At 37.1% G+C, this 22,288-nt stretch overlaps 1 protein-coding gene across 1 annotated transcript; it reads left to right on the forward strand.

The window, feature by feature from the left end:
• Positions 1 to 837: 837 nt before the first annotated feature.
• On the forward strand, positions 838 to 21,961 carry LOC121421099 (glycogen [starch] synthase, muscle-like). Its single transcript, XM_041615719.1, has 14 exons — positions 838 to 1,214; positions 4,307 to 4,488; positions 5,339 to 5,530; positions 6,557 to 6,748; positions 8,988 to 9,132; positions 9,628 to 9,745; positions 11,004 to 11,124; positions 11,685 to 11,851; positions 13,412 to 13,604; positions 14,566 to 14,692; positions 16,279 to 16,436; positions 16,891 to 16,992; positions 20,622 to 20,705; positions 21,131 to 21,961. The coding sequence occupies exons 1-14, from the start codon at positions 950 to 952 to the stop codon at positions 21,236 to 21,238; spliced, it is 2,154 nt and encodes a 717-aa protein (XP_041471653.1). The 5' UTR covers positions 838 to 949; the 3' UTR covers positions 21,239 to 21,961.
• The last annotated feature ends 327 nt before the right edge of the window (positions 21,962 to 22,288 follow it).

Genomic DNA, 22,288 nt, shown 5'->3' on the forward strand with positions numbered 1-22,288 from the left:
AAAAATGAGATCCCTGAAAGTATATATATAGGCCTAGGGCGAATTTTCGCATTTGCATCTAAGTTAGTTAATACATGTGAATTAATGTATCTGGAAATTTTGATTTTTTATGCATTTTCACAAATTTCTCCCGCAGTTTTTGCACTTGTGGCAATCGTCCCATTAGCCATTATTACAGTAGGCATATATAGTACAAGTCCTTCATGAAATATAGATATAGTCATGAACTTGAAGGAAGAAAAAATAACGAAAATGAAATATTATTCAGAATTTTGGAGCAAATTATTCTAGTTGTCCTTATTATACTTGATCTCGTCTCATGATGCCAGATGGAGGCACCCATGCCCATGGAACTTATGAATAATAAAGTTGCATTTAAAAAAAAAGTACTAGCGTACCTACGGGAGGGGGGCAGTCTGCCCCCCTGACAAGTCACAACCCATGCAAAGGACGTATCCTTGCCACCCCCCCCCCCCGACGAGCTTTTTTTTTGCTTGTCAATTTTTTCTTTTTATGGTACGAAATCCTATATTTGTGGTTGAAGACCTTTTTTTTTTGCTTGTCAAATTTGTACCCCCTGTGAAAAATCGTAGGTACGCCACTGGGTAGATGTCTTAAGTAGGCCTTAGTGGTATATAAATCACGCCGACATTGCATGGCCGATAATTACCAATTACCGGTTGGAATTGAACTTTAAATGGGCCCCGGCCCCGCCCCCATGGTCCACAAGCACGCATTTATCGTCATGTGTAAACAATAAGGATAAAATAAATACATGTAACAAAGATAAAGCACCAAAGTCTGATCTAGTATTAGTAAAGCAAAATATTAGCTGGTAGGCGAAGATTCTCTTGAAACAAAAGACCTTTAATAGGATATTTTCTATCTAAACTCGCGTTTAGATGTAGTCTATTTCACCGTCGAAGTTCTTCTGCCATTCACAAATATCATGCAAAACCTGCCGAACAAATCCGATCGTACGATTTTCTACGAAGCATCTAGGGGAGTTTTTCCGAGGGACGTGGAAAAGGACGACGCAAGCATGGCGACTTCAAGTTCAAGAATGAGCCGACGAGGGAGTTCGAAAATGCTCCGGACGTTGGGCGGACTCGACGTCGATGAGATGCATTTTCTGGGCGACATGGACAGAGGGGCCTCAGCTAAAGAGGAAAACCGTTTCGTTTTCGAGATCGCCTGGGAGGTAGCCAATAAAGGTAACAGCTTAGCTCAGTCCCATATGTGCATATTTGTGTAAGCAATCATGTCAAAATAACAATAAGTGACGATGCTGAACTTTTCGTTTTATTTAATCTCTGCATGCACTGCATTTTAGAAGTTTATTAAAATAAATTTCATGCAATCTTTGAAGCTGATAGACATATACTAATTCAAATTGAGAAGGACTAGGCCCTTATATACCCATGTGAAAAAAAGAGAAGTTAATTTTATATCAAGAATTGAAGAAAAGTTGCAAACAAAATTAAACAACAGGGTTGAATTATTCAACTCTTGGATATGTATTAGAGACTAGCCAGGAGGCTCCTAACTTTTAGAGAGTAAAAATCATTTACTAACGTATGCGTACTCTCCATGAAGTCAGGGATTCCGTCCCATTCATGTCCGTGTATTGTCAAAAAAGCCTGAAAGTTTTCTAACTTGAAAGATTTCTAGAGAGTCAAAAGGGGCCTAAGCTTTCGATCCTAGCAGAATCTTCATTGGAGGCAAAATGACAAACATATAAAGTGGAACAACCATAATATAGACCACAGACATTCAACAGTAACACTGAAAACAAGGAGACAAAAGGGGCATTAGTGAGAAGAGATGACAAATCAGGTTAATGAAGGGATGAAAGAAAAGGAGTAGGCAGACACAAAGGGAAGTTAGTGTAAGTAAGGCCAAAGAAAGACCTCAAGCCAAAAGGGATTAAGACATGAGGCAGGCAACATCAAACAGGATCTGGAACAAAACAGTGATAGAGGGTATGAGGAAGAGATGAATAACAAGAGAATTAGTGAGAGGTGGGTCAATCAGGTAACAAAGAAAGGCATAATAAACTGGTGCATTAGAGTGGGGAAAAAAGGGAAAGAATGGGGAACAACTGATAATGTGCAAAACACAAGTATATATGATAGAGCATTAAACAAACTAAGTGTAAAAATAAATCTGTAAGTATAAAAGTATATAAATATATCCAAAAAGGAATGTATATGAAAAAAAAATATATAGGGCCTATATAAATATGGTGTAACTGATTTTTTTAATCTGCCGGGTGTGAGGGGAAAAAAACAAGATTATATAAGGGAAGAAAAAAAACCCTGTATATATGGAAGGAAGCAAATAGCCTAAAAGGGTAAAAGCAAATAAAAAGCTGATGCTGTATGAGAGAGGGGGTGTATTAAGAAAAAAACATAGTAAACATGAAAATAAGCAAAATAATTAAGTGGTAAATCTGAGAGGTGAGTGGAGAGAAAAAAAAATATATTAATTATTACATCGTCTGAATAAGGGAGGAAAAATTGGAGCTGAGCTAGTATGAGATATGGGAGGAAAGTAGAGGCAGAAACTATAATGTAACTAATCTAAAAGAGCTGAGGGGAAAAATTATATGTGTACACAAATGGAAAGTGGATAAAGAAGGATTAATCAGTCGTTCCCCTCTTGGATGTTCAGGCCATGAGGTTGGATGGTGAAAGATTTTTAACTTATTTTCTAATCTTAGAACTAAAAGATCCAGCCCTGCATCATGTAAATGGGATATAACTTCATTTCCGACATTTCTACGCTATTGATTTCATTTTTAAACAAGAATTCATCAAAAATATGAGAAAAATATGAAAAGACGGGGGAAACGTGCCATCAAAATTTGCTATTTTCCAGCATGTTTTTCAGAATTTAACTTTAAGCTGATTGTATTTGATATGAATTTAACTTTATTATTTATTTTTCTCACGTCAAAAAGCAAAATTTAGGAGTAATCAAGGAGGGTGCAAAAGCTCACCCTTCCTCCATAGACGCTGTAGTTAAGCGATGGTTGTTTGCTCCACCATTACGAGCCCAATGGCCGTCATCCCTCTGTTAAGGAGGGGAAAATGTGGAAAATGCCTCTGAAACAGCGGATTTATCAGTCTAGATTTTAACATGTTTTTGCACTCATTCAATGAACAAGGTTACTGTTACTACTCCCTATGTGGTGAAGTAAGGTTGGCAATGTTTGGCTTATTTTATGTTGTTCTAGGGTACATATGCTTGATTTTTTTTACACTGTCAGTTTCCATTACAGCTATTAATCATGATCATATAATTTGGCTCTTAAGTAAATTGAATTCTTTTATTATTTTTTCTAAATTTGTTCTAAATTCTAATTACAATTTTCTTGCAATTCAACCTTCCACCAATAAAGGGGGTACACACAGTTATTCCCAAAAGTGAAGATATTTAGCACTTCTGTGAATACAAAAATGATCCCCAGGTTACTAATTAATAATTGATTGTTACTGTATGGAAATAATTATTTTTGGTTACAAAAGTGATATTTTAATGAACTTTTTAAGTGTGTGCTGTGTACTGCATTGCCATACCATAGATATACATGTGGATTCCCCTACCCAGGCAGTGCAGTTGCAGTGAAAAAGTTTGTTCAAGTTATTAACATCTTGGCATCACGATGAAGGAAACCACCATTCACTTCTTACAGCAGCACTTTGTTCGGTCACACGCATTGGGGCAAGACTTCCACATGTACCCCCACTAAAATTGAAAATGGAAATATGGAGAAGGTTCAAAATAATATAGGGCCTTTCTAGCCCTAAAATAGATGGGAGAGTGGAAATACATACCAAAATATGGCTGTATTCCATCAAATTTTCCATTATCAATTGTCCATAGACATTGGTTTATTCAGTGTGTAAAGGGTCTGTAAGTCTAGACTAGTCAAACTATCGGCACACAATCCCTAAGAAAACCCGTCCGGTATCAGTGCTTCTTGCTAGCATAGCGGGAAGAGGTCTTAACTGCAGTTACAACAAGGTGAGTTCGAGTCCCAAGTAAGGTAAGTAACACTAAAAAATCCATAAAGAAATATGAAGTGAAGGAAGCAGGAGTCTCAACAATCTTTTGTTTTTTAAGGTGGGGGTACATATGGAAGTCTTTCTCGCATTTGTTCTCTATTTCCACCTCCATTGATTATTTACTTTTACACAAGTGCACATGTACAAATCAACAAATGGTTCCCTAGATTACGATTTGGCCCAACTTCTTTTACACACCCTCAAATTTGAGCAACTCTTCTTTTTTCTCTCTCTAGTTGGTGGTATTTACACAGTGATTCGTTCTAAAGCTCCTTACACCGTTGACGAGCTGGGAGACCAGTATATCCTGTTAGGGCCGTACAATGAGAGCACGGTCCGCACGGAGGTCGAGATCATGGAACCGGAAAACCATCGCATCAAAGCCGTCTTGGACAAGATGAAAGAACAAAATGTCAAGGTAGGTACAGGGGCAGATCCAGTTAGGGTGGGGTAGGGGGGTTGCCAGGGATGTATACCCCATTCTTATGTTTTGAGAATTAACAGATCCAATGCTGTTAATCTACTTGGTGTTTAATTGACTTGTTTCATTCCTTAGGCCCCTCTTCCACAGAGGGGAGACCTTTGAAAGACCAAAAAATTGCAAGGTCTTAACAGCAGTCTCCAAGATAACTGAACTTTGTCATCTCTGTGGACTCCGACTGGAGTGGCTTACATGTAGAAAGACCCCTCAAAGAACACAGAAAGTCTGATTGATATTTCTTGTCGTACTGATCTTAGACTAGTCCTCGAGTATCGAAGTGTGATGTCATCCATATTCCATTTTTGTATGTCAGTGTTTTGGATACCATATTTTGATGGAGCATGATGAAAACCCCCCACAACCCAAATTTGGCGGGAATCGGTCCATGGGGCTCCAAGATCTGACCTCATGAATATGTAATTAGCCCCATTGAAGGTAATGTATTATTGGCCTGATTCTAAATGTTAAGAACTGGGCCAGTACTTCATTGACTTCAGTGAGACTAATTATGTATTCATGAGGTCATATCTAAGACCCCCATAAACCGATTCCCACCGAATTTGGGTTGTGGGGGGTTTTATCATGCTCTACCAAAATATTGTATGAAAAACGTGGAAATAAGAAAAAAGGTGTTTTGTGACGTCATCACTTTGGTACTCTATTTGTGATATCATTCAATCTCTAATTTTCTTTCAAGCTTTCTCACTTTGTGTGTTATGGATTATTAACTCTTATTAATAATGATGCTAATGTCCACTTTTGCGTTTTACTTCACAATTTTCTTCAGGCTGTGTTTGGACGCTGGTTGATAGATGGATCACCCAACGTCGTACTCTTCGACATCGGGACTGCAGCTAAATTCCTGGAAACCTGGAAGAATGAGCTCTTTGATCTCTCGCACATTGGAGTACCGTGGCATGACAAGGAAGGCAATGATGCCATCATCTTTGGCAATATGTGCACTTGGTTCTTGGCTGATGTAAGTATCGGGGGTCAAAGGGCACTCAAGTTCAAAGGTCAATTATTTCTAACATGGAATTTAATGCATTTTATGAAATGTAGACCCAAAAACGTAGTGAAAAAAAAAAATGCTGGAGATGTCTGATATAAACTTTTGTTCAGATTCAGTTATGTCCTCAGATCCAGCTGGCACAAAAAGGGTAAAGTTTGTGGTTACTAAGTGTTGAAATTTCAATTTGGGTGGCAGAATTGTTACAAAATGCTTCATTGTATCCGTTTTATTTAAATTGACTAAAAGTGCAAGGGAAATGTATGAGAAATGTTTCGCAGGGTAAGTTTGATTTCGCCCTTTTCCCTTTACACAGCGTGAAAACAAGCATTTCTGCGCAAACAGATTTCTGTGAGCTTTACGAAAATGGACAGTGCTCACTCAAGTGTAACATTCTGTCAAAACTTTTACTTTCATTGGATAGATGAGACCCAAACCCAAGATTATATATATGAAAAAATTACCCACATGTTGTATATTTTTTAATTCCCAGGGCTTTTTCAAAGTGTAAACTTTAGTTTTATACGCAACTGTATAATGGCAAGATTGTGATAGGTGAGGATCATGCGTACCTTGCTTTTTAAAACCTGGATCTAAAGAGATACGTATATCTTTCCACAAAATACTAAATCATGTTTGCTGTCTCATTTTGTTGGTATTATTCTGCACAAAGTTTCTGTTCCTTAATGTATACCCTGCTTTAGAAGACCGGGGGGGGGGGGGGGTGCTTTACAAAGATTTAAGTATGACTTCATAGAGTTATTATTATTATTGTATTATCAACAAGATTGCGTGTTGCATATCATGTATGCATCGGGATTTAAGTACGATTTAAAGACATACTTAAATCGTTGTGAAACACCCCCCCCCCCCCCCCCCCGATAAAGATGCACATATATCTTACCATAAAATACTAAATCATTTAAGATAAGCACTGATCATCACATTGAAATCATGATAAAGATATGCACTCACCTTTGCTTTTTAATCCCATAGTACCGTGCGCAGTTTGAGGAGTGGGAGCGCCCTCTATTGATAGCCCAGTTCCATGAATGGATGTCAGGGATTGGTCTATTGCTGTGTCGTCTGAAGCACATAGATGTCTCGACGATCTTTACCACCCATGCCACACTGCTTGGACGCTATCTCTGCGCTGGCAATGTTGACTTCTACAACAATCTTGATAAGGTAGGTGGTAAACGGCTAAATTATTTATTTTTAATATTAAGGGTCTACTTTTCATGACGGACTGCCTAAATCTGCAATATTGGATAAGCGTTAGCATTGCAGTGAAGGGGGACATTCGGGGGGGGGGGGGCTCTTTTTCATTTTCCACAGCTCTTTTGAGCATTTCAGGGATGAAATTGCCCCAAGCCCCCACATATTTTTTTTTTCCTGGTAGGTGGTAAGAAGAGTATTTTTGAAAATGTCTTTCTTCCTTGACATCTGGGTACCGTAACACAAATGTTAGCGATTGATCGTATGCTTGATTTTCACGATTGATTGTACATTGTAGTCAATGCAATCAATTGTAGACAAATGTACTACGATCATTGCTAAGTTTTGTGTTTCGGGCCTCTGGTCTTGAGAAACTGCTGGGCTCCATTTTTATTAAAGGGGAAGTTCACCCTGAAGAAAACTTTGTTGCAAAAATAGCAGAAAAAATTGAAAAAAATATTAGTGAAGGTTTGAGGAAAATCCGTTAAATAGTAAGAAATAGAAAAGTAGTTACTAGAGTTCAAAATTTTGGATTTGTGACGTCATAAACGAGCAGCTGCCTCATGTGTTATGTAATATAAAATTATGAATTTCTAGTTTTGTATGGTTCCTGATGACTTAATTTTATTTTCTTTTCATGATCGGGTGTGAAATGATTTGTCTATTGATATACAAAAGTTGCAGTGAAAACCATTTTCAATTTTCTGAGAAAATGAAATTTCATTGATTTTTTACTATTCGCTATGTAGGAATGCTGCTCGCATATGACGTCACAAATCAAATAATTGAAATTCTAATAACTTTTTGATTATTTGATGAATTTTTCTCAAACCTTCGGCAATATTTTTTATTATTTTTTCTGCTATTTTTACAATAAACTTTTTGTCAGGGTGAACTTCCCCTTTAAAGACTCTCTTGACCTTTCATGGGGAATAAATTCAAATTAAAATAAAAAATTCTGACATCAGAATTCGTGAATTTGTTCATGAAGAATTGTCTTTAGCTATAGCAGATGAAAGAGGAGACTAAGCTTTTCAATGATAGCTCTTTTGTCTTATTGTGTTTGTGATTAAACTCTGGTGAGGCATTGATGATTCTGTTTTTTTTTCTTGGATTCACTGTATATACAAAGTCAACTCTTATATCACTGGCATTCATCCGAACCATCTTATCAGTCAACTTTGGTAAAAAAATTGATTTTTGGATTTTTGCCGAAAATGAAAGTACAAGTCCTATTCATAACTAAACTTCTAGACAGCAATTTATTTTAGTTTCTGAGATATTGGGCGATTTTCACGGTGATGCCATACAAGTTTTTAATAAAATGCATAAATCCCAATGGAAATGTGTACCGTAGCAGAGCAACAGAGCGATGCGACGTTTTGACCGACCATGTATTTTTCTAGCAATGAATATGTTGTAAGGCTGGGGAACTAAGTGTGAAAGTCATAGTAAACTTTGAAGTTGATTTTCTCTGAAATGGGTTTGCACCATTGTATGTCTGTATGTCCCGAGATAGTATGTTAAATGGCGGCCCCATGTAGCGGAGAGTCACCACCTTTGCACATTAAGATCCCACTGCACTATTCGTATAAGAGTAGGGGGAAACCCTGGTGTAGCGGTCCACCTGCATTCCCCCCAATCATTTATATCGGGAGGAGTGACCTGCGGGTCATAGTGATTCAGTTCACTTTTCGTCTCCCAGGCACAGGTGACACCAAACAACTAATAATAATAATAATGATACGACGGTTCGCTCTCCAAGTGCACTCCAATTTACAAAACGAAGAATACATTTCCTCAGGATTTATCTTGTAGATGAGCAATTATTACCCATGTAATACCGGTGTGTTGGCTCAGTTGGTAGAGCGTCCGTCTCACAACCGGGAGGTCGGGGGTTCAAACCCCAACCGCGTCAGACCAAAAGACGTTAAAAGATGGGAGTTGCTGCTACCCTGTTTGGCGTTCAACAATTAAAGGGATAGAGCCTTGTCGATCTGGCGCTGCACAGTGGCTGCCGGGCCCACGATCAATTGGGCAAAGCAAATTTTTTGGAGCATTTCATATCATGTCTATTTCGAACAATAAATAAATTATGGAATTATGGAATACCAGAAAAGCACCAGCTCCAAGCATAAAGGCACCTTTATGAAATGGAAAAAAATTATAATTTTGTTCCTCATGATCTTTTTTAAAATATTTTTTCCAGTTTAATCTAGATAAGGAAGCGGGTGATCGGGGTATCTACCATCGATACTGTATGGAGAGAGCTGCGGCTCAGACCTCTCATGTCTTCACTACCGTGTCGAAGATCACGGCTGACGAAGCCGAACATCTACTCAAACGAAGACCAGGTGAGAAAATGAGGTCAATGATGATGATAGGTAATGGTGTTCATGGTGATGACGTTGATGATGGTGATGATGATGATGATGAAGATGATGACGATAGTGATGATGATGATGATAAAGATGATGATGATGACGACGATGATGATGTTAAAGGATTATGATGATGATGATGATGAATATGAATGATGTTGATAATGATAATGATGGTGATGATGATGATGATGGTGATAAAAATGACAATGATGGTGGTGATGATGATAGTAATGATGGTGATTGTGATGATTATGATGATGATGCCGATGATAATGATGTTGATGAAATCATAAGCCATCATACATGGTGGTTCTTTGGGTTCTGTCATATTGTCTTGTTCTAGTGGGTTGTTCTTGTAATTTTACTCTCAGTGTATGTCAAGAAGCTTCAGTATATCCTTGTTTTATGGTTTTTTTCTGATTGTGTAGAACCAAGAATTAATTCATGATGTTGTTTTAATTTCAGATGTGATCCTTCCAAATGGGTTGAATGTGGTCAAGTTTCAGGCCATTCATGAATTTCAGAATCTCCACGCCAAAGCAAAGAACAAAATTAGTGACTTTGTCAGAGGTCATTTTCATGGGTAAGTTCATGCCACTGTCACACTGACAAATCTGATTTCAAATTGACCAAAGCTATTATGTTATTTTCAGTGACGGTATCGCCTGTGGGACTAGCTTAAAATGATCCAATTTTAAAAGAAATATATGATATATGGTAAATATTCTAAATGTTGAAGTTATATGTTTCTTAAGCCCGACGCACACTATGCGATTCGTTGCAATCCAAATTTCAAAGAAATTGTAATAACATTTGATCTGAACATTCCAACCGATATAATCTTAGCGATCAGAGTTCAGAATTGTGGTAGGACTACGGAAATCGAAATTCAGTCTAGCTCGAGCAATAAAAACAAATTCAAATTCAAATCGTGATGACTTCATCATCGACTGCAACTTGAAGGTGATTATTGCACTTTACCCCGAACACAGGGCTTGCCGCCAAGCAAAATCATGATTTTATTATTCCGCACATTATGCTGAACTTGAAATGAATCAATCTTACTTTTGGGAACTTTCACATTTAATGCAAAATGCGATTTATTAAAGAATCGTGTTTCATGAACACATAGTGTGTACTGGGCTTTAGTGGTTCAGGGTTTTGAATGGTCAGGCTGCTTCAAAATGACCTTCAAGTTTAAGTGCTTAAAAATTATGTACAAGTGGATTTCATCTGAAATGATTGTTATTTTAGCGTTGAATTATCTGCTTGCGTTTTGAAGAACTAATGCGTGACTGGTAAATTATTAATTCATCAGAAAGTTTAAATTACAAATTTACTTTATTACAGCATTACTTTTTTGAAGATTTTGACTTTGATTTTATTAAGAGAATGATCATATCATATTCTCTTTCATTATCATCACCATCATCATCACCATCATCACCATCATCGCCATCATCATCATCACCACCATCATCATCATCACCACCATCATCATCACCACCATCATCATCATCACCATCATCATCATCACCACCATCATCATCACCATCATCATCATCGTCAGCACCATTATCATCATCATTATTATCACCATCATCATCATCACCATCATCACCATCATCATCATCATCATAATCATCACCATCATCATCATCATAATCATCACCATCATCATCAACAGCATCATCATCACCATCATTGTTTTTATCATCATTGCCATCTTCACCGTCATCATCCTTTTAATTTCCTGTAACCACCACTAATATGGTGATAATGATGATAATGATCATTATCATCATCATCACAATTAACACAGATTTTTTCCTTGCTTGCAGGCATTATGACTTTGATCTTGACAAGACCTTATATTTCTTCATAGCTGGTCGATATGAATACAGTAATAAGGGAGCAGATCTCTTCTTAGAATCTCTTGCCAGACTAAATCACTACCTCAAGGTAATCAACATTACTTTTTGAAGGACTTTGATATGAAGAGCCATATGAGATTGTACAATTGATTTTATTTTTGTAAAGTAACTATCAATGCTTTCCAATGATGAGAATAAGTTTGCTGCTAAAAGTAATATTTGCACTGAATTTGCTTTTTAGAAATTGGAGTAACCCATGATCGTTTTCCAAGTGAGAAAATACCCCTTTTTTCTCATGGTGTCATGTACATTCTAGCAATTTTTACTCCCCCTTTTTTACATGAAAGTGGGTACAAATTCACCTTAAAAAACAACATTTATTTGCAATTCAAGTACACTTTTACAAAATCGCCCCTTTTGTTTAGATATGAAGAACACAAACAAAAACGCAATTTTGTGTTCACAAAAAATTTACGCTTTTAAAGAAAACATTATCAACAAAAAGGACCATTAAAATATGTAAATTTATGATTGCAAACACACATTCAAATGATGTTTTTTTAAAAAGGAACGATCATGCATTCATATGGTCAATATGAGTGACACCACTGGGATTGATAATGGAATGGGATATTTCCTTTTCTTTAGGCTTCAAAGAGTGACAAGACGGTTGTTGCCTTTCTCATCATGCCAACGAAGACCAACAACTTCAACGTTGAATCGTTGAGAGGGCAGGCTATATGTAAACAACTCAAAGAGACGTCGGCTGAGTTACAAACCAAGATGGGTCAGAGACTCTTTGAAACCGCCCTAAGGTAAGGCGTTCAGACGGTTCACTGAGTATGATTTATAAACAATATTTAATTCTATTGTGTAAGCAACTCAAAGAAACGTCAGCTGAGCTACAAACCAAGATGGGTCAGAGACTCTTTGAAACTGCCCTAAGGTAAGGCGTTCAGACAAATCACTGAGTATGATTTATAAACAATAATTAATCCTGATATGTAAACAACTTAAAGAAATGTCGGCTGAACCAAGATGGATCAGAGAGTCTTTGAAACTGCCCTTAGGTGGTAAGTCCTTCAGACGCTTCACACAGTACGATATATAAACGATAATTAACTCTAATTTGTAAACCCAGATAGGTCAGAGACTCTTTGAAACAATCCGAAGCTAAGGCGTTCAGATGCTTCACCAAGTATGATTTATAAACAATATTTAACTCTATTGTGTAAGCAACTGAAAGAAACATCAGCTGAACGATGAACCAAGAATGTTCAGAGACTCTTTGAAAGGGCCCTAAGGTAAGGTGTTTAGACGGTTTACTCAGTATGATTTATAAATGATATTTAACTCTATTATGTAAACAACTAAAAGAAACATCAGCTGAATGACAAACCAAGATGGATCAGAAACTCTTTGAACCGGCCCTAAGGTGGTAAGTCGTTCAGACGCTTCACACAGTACGATTTATAAACAATAATTAACTCTAATGTGTACACCAAGATGTGTCAGAGAATCGTTGAAACAGCCCATAGGTGGTAAGTCATGCAGACGCTTCACACAGTACAATTCAAAAACAATATTTAACCCCATTTTCTAAACAACTAAGAGAAACAGCTGAACTACGAACCAAGAAGGGTCAGAGACTCTTTGAAACAGCCCGAAGGTGAGTTGTTCAGGCACTTCATGAAATACAATTTTCCAAATTCCTCTAGAGATTCTTTTTCTAGGCAAAGAAAAAGGTTGCTACCTCTAATGTCATAATTATAAAATTAATCTTTTCCTGGGTTGTCTCCATTTTGTAAAAATGTTTTTAATAAACTATTTTGGTGACACTATTCTAAACATAAACATTGTGAGATGAAATCATTTCATCATCGGTAAAAGATAAATAGTGATATATCAATTTGCATTGGATTTGTACATGAAACCATGATTTTGAGCAATTTGGGGTCTGACGCACACATACAAAATGTGACATCACTTCAGAACGGAACTTTGAGATTTATTAAAGTTAAGTTTTTGAAATGGAATGTTTTAATTGTCTAAGGTCAGTGTTCCTTTTGTATGTAGGTGTAAACGCACTAGTATACAAATACTGCTTGGTGATTTTTTTTTACAGGAAATGTGCACAGTGTCCTTGGTAAACATAGAGAAGGACAGTGAATTTTCAAGAAAGCAATGAATGCATAAATATAAATCATAGTTACAAAATATTTTGAACAAAAATGCACATTAGATGTAGATGTTGCTGGCCGTCCATAGTTGCGATTGATCAGATCAATCGCAACGCTTTGTAAGACAGGCCCCTGGACCAAAGCTTACTCAGCAAATACTCTCTCATGATGATATTTTGTCTTTCCAATACCTAGAGGTGAGATCATCAAACCTGAGGACCTACTGCTCTCTGAAGACCTTGTAAAGCTTAAACGTTGCATCTACGCAAGCCAGCGTCCTAACCTACCGCCCATCTGCACGCACAACGTCATTGATGACCATCAGGACCCAGTCCTGTGTAATCTTCGCCGTCTAAAGATGTTCAATGATCGCCATGATCGTGTTAAGGTATGATGAATTCTGCGTAGAAAATATCAAAAAGAATGATTTATCCTGACAAATCTAAGAAATATACTAAACTGAAAAGTAGCAAATCATATCAATTTAGTTGTTCTTTGTTATATATTCCTTGTAAATTGTTAATTTATCCTCTATGCATTTTCCTTAAGTTTTTCGATTTTGCTGACATGTACTTGTACTTGTTTTTGTCTATGTATCCAGTGCTTAGAAACAATACATACTAAGCACTTTCTAAATGTTGTTTATTGTTATTATCATTGATTAGTCCCCTACAGCTGCAAAGTGCCCCTTTAATTTACCACACAAAGGGTTATTTTTCATCAAATTCTAAAAAATAGCCCCTACAGCTGTAAAAGTTCACTTGTAAATTTCCACACAAAGGGTAATTTGTCTTCAAACTCCAATAAATAACCCCTACATTTGCAAAACTTTCCTTTGTTATTTTCCACACAAAAGGTTATTTTTCTTCAAACTAAAAAAAAAAATAGCCCCAACAGCTGTAAATGTGCTCCTGCAGTTTTGCACACAAACGGTACATGTAATATGGCTTCAAACTCTGAAAAATAATCATTCAAAACAGAAAACTTTCATCAGTTAGGGATTATTAATTAAATAAATTTTAAGCTTCAACCAACCTTTAATTTATATGAGGCGAGCTTTCGTCCACCCCTATGGACTTTCTCAAGCTAATTGATGAGTCACAAAGTTTGCTGCCTGTGGTGGTCTGTATCTCTCTATTTCTTGATCACTGGACCAAAGATAGGAGACAATGTATATCCAGAGTATTTCCTGTATAAATTTTCTTGAGAAAGTCCATGATTGTCCAGGACTGGACGAAAGCTCACCCCATATAAATTAAAGGTCGGTTGAAGCTTAAAATTTATTTATTAGTCATTAGAATTTGAGCAAAGTTATAGACAACCTATAAGAATCAAGATTTTCTTTTTAGGTGATTTTCCATCCCGAGTTCCTTTCATCTACAAATCCACTATTTGCTTGTGATTACGAGGAGTTTGTTCGTGGATGCCATCTTGGCGTCTTCCCTTCTTATTATGAGCCGTGGGGATATACACCAGGTAATACATTCCATTCCTTAGTCTAAATGATGGTGATGAGGAGGAGGATTTTGGTGGTGGTGATGATGATTTAGATGATTTTGGTATTAGTGATTTGGATAATGGTACTAGTGACGATCATGATTATTATGATGATGATTTCGGTGGTGGTGGTGGTGATGATGGTGATGATGGTGATGATGGTGATGATGATGATGATGGTGATGATGGTGATGATGATGATGGTGATGATGATGATGATGATGATGGTGATGATGACGATGATGATGATGATGATGATGATCATGATGGTGATGATGATGATGATGGTGATGATGATGATGGTGATGATGGTGATGGTGATGATGATGATGATGATGATGATGGTGATGGTGATGATGATGGTGATGATGATGATGATGATGGTGATGATGATGATGATGATGATGGTGATGGTGATGATGGTGGTGACTAAATGGTTATGATGATGATGGTGTGGAGGATGATTTTGGTGGTGGAGGATGGTGATGATGGTGATGATGATGGTGATGGTGATAATGGTGGTGATGATGGTGATGATGATGATGGTGATGGTGATGATGGTGATAATGATGATGGTGATGATGATGATGGTGGTGATGGTGATGATGATGATGATGGTGGTGATGGTGATGATGGTGATGATGGTGATGATGATGGTGATGATGATGGTGATGGTGATGATGGTGATGGTGATGATGGTGATGATGATGGTGATGATGATGATGGTGATGGTGATGATGGTGATGATGATGATGATGGTGATGATGATGATGATGATGGTGATGGTGATGATGATGGTGATGATGATGGTGATGATGATGGTGATGATGGTGGTGATGGTGGTGATGGTGATGATGATGATGATGGTGATGATGGTGATGGTGATGATGGTGGTGATGGTGGTGATGGTGATGATGGTGATGATGATGGTGATGATGGTGATGATGGTGATGATGATGATGATGGTGATGGTGATGATGGTGATGGTAGTGATGATGATGATGATAATGATGGTTATGATGATGATAGTAATGACGACTGAAGTGATGCTGATGATGGTGATTAAGGTTTTAATGATGGTGCTGTTGATGAGTTTGTAACAATCAGCCCAACATCAACACTACAATATTAACACCAAACTTGAAACCGCTAAATATTTGGTTATCTTTTTATTTGGGTGTTGTGACAGCACCCAAATATTGGCCTACACCAACATCAAAAGTTTAACACTGAACTTGAAATTACCCTGTGTGTAGTCATCTTTTCATTTTGGAGCTGTGCTGGGCTGTCAATACTAGCCCAACACCAACACTAAATTAACATCAAAATCCCCAAATGTCTGATATCTTTTGGGTTTGGTGCTCTGCTGTTGTCAAATTCAGCCCAACACCATAATGCAAACACTGAATTTGAAATCATTTAATGTATTTTGGTGTTGTGCTGATGCATACATCTGCCCAAAATCAGCACCTAAATGTTAACGCTGAACAAAACACCTAAAGTTTAACATTGAACTTAGCCAACACCAAAAGTTTAACACCTCTATGTGTTGTGTATCTTTTCAGCTGAGTGTACTGTGATGGGTATACCTAGTGTTACAACCAATCTCTCCGGGTTTGGCCTGTTCATGGGGGAGCACGTAGCAGACCCAACGTCCTACGGGATCTACATCGTTGATAGACGTTTTAAGAGTGGCGAAGAATCAATACAGCAGCTGGCTGGGGTAAGAGTGCAAATATAACAAATGAGATATGATGATAATGATGGTTGTGATATTGATGTTGAATGAGATGGTGGTATGGATGACGATAAGGATGATGTTTTATGGTGGACCTGATGTCCTCTGGGATCTACATCGTTGATAGATGCTTCAAGGGCAGTGAAGAATCGATTGAGGAGACCGCTGGAGACAACCTTCTCCCATAGATTTTGAACACATGGCTGGGTCCGAGGCCATAGCATGCAAAATATAGCCTCGAGGCCTGCCTCGACTGGATACCCGATAATAATGATCATGCTGATGGTAATGATGACTATGATAATGTTATTAGTACCAATAATAATAATAATGATTTACTTAAACCAGCTTTTAATCGAGGTAGACTGGACCTTTAATAAGGATGATACTTCCCTGACATATATACCGTAGCATTAATAATTTTCTGTTTGTTTTACAGTACATGTTTGATTTCACCCGGCTAAACCGAAGACAACGCATCCTGCAAAGGAATCGAACGGAGAGACTGAGCGAACTTTTAGATTGGAAGAATTTGGGAGTGGTAAGATGATGCTCTCTGTATAATATGATAGTGTTATGGCTTAGTGGATAAGTTTCCGGACTTTGAACCACAAGGTGCAGGGTTCAAATCCCACCGCAGCACTCGCATCTTTTGGCTAGGCGTTTATCTCCATTTGCCACTCTCCACCCAGGTGTAGTAAATGGGTACCTGGTAGTAGTGCTGCAGCCGAACCGAACGGAAGTTCGCCGAACTTGGCACTTCCGAACCGAACCGAACTCAAAGGCCTGGTTCGGAAGTTCGGTAAAAAAAAAGTATGTTTATATGCAATGCGTGAATGCGATGACTACATATATTTAAGTATAAAATCAATAAAATATATAGTGGTTAGTGATTGTGCACAAAGAGAATTCCACTCAATATATTTTTAAAATCCACTATGATAGCTCCCATCTTGTCTTTGATTGAACTGTTATTAACTTAAGAATATTTTATTAACATAAATATATTTTTTCTTGATAAAATGAGGGGGCATTTTGAAGCTAAACTCGGTATAAAAGTGTGGTGAAATTACGTATTGCCGTAATCGATCGTGATCGTAATCGGACCTAATAATTTTGTATTTAATAAAGAAAAAGAACCAGACATAAATTCATTCCTCGTAAATGACAAAGTATGACAGTTTCGGTCTCGTGTTTGATTAAATTTTTATCATTTTCAATTTTTTTACAAACATGAATAGGCCTGGGAGTAAACATCGATTGATCGAATGGTTCGATTGGCATGCCGCCAATCACCAATCGATTAGCAAAATTTACACTAATCGAATGTTCGGCAGATCCCGATTCTGACGTTGGGATAACTCTAATACCCAAGTAATAAAAATAAAATGAAAAGAAAACAATGATGACAGCTGTTTTTTACAGGTTTAAAAATTATGTTACCGAGGTAATGTTTCAAAAATTATCAATGATTGTATCACATTCACAGTTACATACCAACATGATAGCGCTCCGAAAATGTTAATCCCACCCGACCTTGCCCTCATACACAAACTAAGTCATTGTGTGCATGCACAATAATAAGTAAACACATAACCAGCTCACTTGAGCTGATTGGACCTTCGGATAGCCAATGAAACTTTGGGAAACAAAGAAGCGGAAGGCATGTGGTTCCCTTATCAGGAAAGGTCATGACTTCAGAAATAAATTGACCCCTCCCCCATCTGTGTGTGTGTGTGCGTGTGAGGGAAAGAGAGAGGGAAGGATAGGGGGTGGGAGCCGGAGAATTTCTTTCATGTTTCAGAACAATGCAACCTTTTTTATATCACCCTCAACCAATGAAAACTACATTCCAACACACGCCCGCCTTCACCAGTACTTTCTCGACTAGTCTCCAAAAATAGACCCAGTTATACATGTAGGTTCAAATGATAAAAAAATCGTTATTTTGAAAGGTATTTCAAATGAAATATTTTTTTAATACATGTGTAGCATCGTGGGCAGTGCCACAAGTGGATGCGGGGACATGGTGTGGGCAAGGGATGAAAATTTTCAAGTGAAATGCTCCACCTGGGCTCAGTCTCAAAGAATATACTTCATGAATGAGTTGTTTACGTCTTTGGACTCGGCGGGGCTGATTCATTTATAATATAAATGAATCAGCCCCGCCGAGTCCAAACGTCTTTGGACTCGGCGGGGCTGATTCATTTATAATATAAATGAATCAGCCCCGCCGAGTCCAAAGACGTAAACAAGTGCCACACCCCTTCATATAAATTTTATATGAAGGGGTGTGGCACTTGGAGGGATGAATGCATAATACCAGGGTACCAGTATTAATTTAGGAAAGATTTTCATTGGAACAATAAACTGAAAGATTTAATCTCATTTCATGAAGTTTCTTTTGATATAATCAAATCATGGAGAAGGGGGAAAAGGGCCTCATTTATGCTAAACATGTGACTTTGATGGAGATTTCTTCATGGGGGGGGGGGTCACCATAAAGTAGGTCAACTATTGTGACTTAAAAGACGTGATTCCCGACGAACAATCGAATCATTCAATTATTTTTCCAGGAAATAATCGAATGGTAATAATGACAATCGTCCCAGGCCTAAACATGAATATATTTTTTCCTTATAAAATGTGGGGACATTTTAAGCTTAACTCGGTTAAAAAGTGTAGTTGAATTACGTATTGCTGTAATCGGATGTACATTTAATTGAAAAGACATAAATTAATTCCTTGTGACTGACAAAGTAATGGTAAAGTATATATATTCCACCTTCTGAAATTTCCATATTAATATAAAAGATAAATAAATAAGAGATGAAGGAATGAGGGTGAAAAAAACAAAAAAGATAAAAATTCAAACCAAATCAACGCATGTTCCCTGATCGATGTTCCGGAAATGGTTGGTAAGGAAAGTTGAAACTGGAAGTCCAAACAACCTGCTCTCGGTCGCTATTATAGAGGTAAAATTCGTATTCCAAACTTGAAACGTTTTTCCATTGTCAATATTTTCTTAAAAGTGGTTTAATCTGGCCAATTACTGAGAATGAAATGATAAATTATCAGTTCCGTCTTAGTTCTGACGATCAACGCCGAGTGATTTCACAACACTAAAATACGCAGTACAGTCCCATGTACTCATTTTCGTGTTAGAAATATGTTTGAAGTCACGTAGCGTCGATCTTTCTGGACCAAGAATGGACTGATATTTTATCTTTTTAAAGTAATTCATTGACCAGATTTTACCACTTTTCAGAAAATAGGGACTTTTTAAAACACTCATATTCTTTGGAATGTGAATTTTACCAGTATAATAACAGTTGAGTGGAGGTTGTTTGTCTACTATTTCGACATTCCCGATCAACACTTTCCAATTTGAGAAGCTGCGTTGGCAATAACATCGTAATCGATCATGATCATACAATGTAGCTACATGAAATAATCGTGAAAAAAATATTCTGATCTTTGTAATTCTGTTTCTGTCCTGATTCTCTCGTTATCAATATTTTTTTCTTTTGATTTTTTTATTTTCATTTTAAAAATGAAAGTAGAAATGACTTATTTTTTGTTAATTAAAACAAAAGAAAGTTCAACAATTATCTTAACTATTCTTTCTAGAAACAAAATTTATTATTAATACATGACGGATCATGCAAGAGATTACTTGTTTGTAGGTCGGCGATCTTTATTTTTTAGATGATAAATTTAATTTGGCATTTATTGTCGAACCCCGAACCGAACCAAAGTTCGGAAAAAAATTACCGAACCCTGCCGAACCGAACCCGAACATGCCGCCTGACTTGCAGCACTACCTGGTAGGAAGGAATTCTTTGAATGCTCGAGTGTCCGATCAGGGTATCCGTACTTAAGCCAGGGTATTAGTATGCAGCACTTTGAATTATTATAGTAAGTGCTAAATAATTGTTTAATTGAATGTATTCAGAATAGAATAGGTTTGAACAATGTTGAACAGAGATGCTGGATGAACTATTTATTGGAAGAATTTACTACTGGTAAGACAATACTCTTCATGTAATTGAATATATTCAGAATAATGTATGATTTAACAATTTCTAATTGAGAGACATTTTTGTTCATAATAAAGATTCACAATTAGAACTATAATTTCACTTTTATCCATGTTTACCATTTTGACAGTATTATCGTAAGGCTCGCTATGTAGCACTCAACAAGACGCATCCTGAATTATTTGAAGGACCAGAGAATGGGGAGGAAAGAACGGTACGTTATCTTCATTTCTTCCTGTTCTTGTTCTTCCTCTTGTTCTTTTCCTTCATTTTGTCTTTGTTTTATTCTTCTTTACCTTTTCCTCTTTCTCCTCTTCCTTCTCCTGCTTCTCCTCCTTGCTTTTTCTTCTCCTCCTCCTTCTTCTGCTGCTTCTTCTTCTCCTTTTTTCTTCTCTTCTTCCTCCTTTTTTCTTCTCTTCTTCTTCCTCTTTTTTTCCTTCTCCTCCTTCTTCATCTCAGTTTGTTCTTGTTCTTCTCCTCCATCTTCTTCTCCTTCCTCTTATTCTTCTCGTTATTGTTATTTTTGTGTTTCTTCCTCTTCTTTATGTTGTTGTTCTCCTTCTCATACTTCTTCTTTTTCATCTTCTTCATCGTTGGTCCATTGTTAATATCAACCTCATCTCTATTTTAAACCACCAGATGTTCCGTTATCCAAGAGCAGCCTCGGCTCCGCCGTCACCAAGCAGCTCACGGGCATCCACGCCCATCCCCGACGATGACGACGATGAAGAGGATGATGAGCATTAACTGTCAGGCAAGTCCACTGCAGAAAAACCAAAACTCTTTCATACAGTGGACCAGAAAGCCCCCCAAAGAATACTATTGAGGATTGGATACAAACCAACATGAAAAAGCACATGTTGGACTCATCATTCTTAGCAAGTGTAGATACTGCCGTGAAATCTGACCAATGCGGTGATGCATTATATACCGCACAGAAATAGGATTTTATATGTAATTCTGAGTCAAAATTTAATCTATGAAACACCAGGCCACCTAGCTTCTCTAATAATTACTATAATAAAACCCTACATGAAATTCTATGTGTTGGTCTGATTCGGTCAAAAGTATGTAGTGCGTAATCATGTAACGCATACATTTCTGTGTCTACTTGATTAGAATATTTGTCAAACTGAAATTTGTATGTTACTAAGTCAAATTCTATGAATTGATGAGAAATAATATCTATATTGAATATTGTCTTGCTGTCTTTATCTTCCATTTTGCTTCATCTGCATTGTAGGTCAACTTTGATTCATATGCACTGTCATAGGCACTTCATTTTTTTTTTTCCGAAATAGGAAGACATTAAACACAATCTGAATAATTTGGCCGTATTCTGATCTATGATTTTCACAGACAAAATTTGCTCTCAGCCAATCAGATTCAAGGATTTTAGTAGCTTATAACAAATATTGAAAGTCTCTATTGTTTGATGAAATGCTCCTTTATCTTCTGTTTCCTTGGACAACTTTAGTATGAATCCTGACACTAAAAATATTTTTTTAATCTGAATTACTCAAATATTTCTCTTATTTTTATACATCATGATGTGTAAGAACTAGGAAATTTTCTTGCCTCTATGAAATAGGGTCCCGTTGCATAATGAGTGTTGTTTAAACGCAACTAAAAAATCGATTGCAATTTCCTAATACAGATATTTCATTGGTTGAAAATTAAGTTACGTTTCAACTTTTAAGTTGTGTTTGATCAGAACTCTTTCTGCCAAGGGGCCCCCAGATCCATTGTTGTGATGTCAAAATTTATCTGAAATGAGCTGTGGTATTCAGTGAGATT

The sequence above is a fragment of the Lytechinus variegatus genome, chromosome 9 (assembly GCF_018143015.1).
Source record: "Lytechinus variegatus isolate NC3 chromosome 9, Lvar_3.0, whole genome shotgun sequence".
Classification (NCBI taxonomy): Eukaryota; Metazoa; Echinodermata; class Echinoidea; order Temnopleuroida; family Toxopneustidae; genus Lytechinus; species Lytechinus variegatus.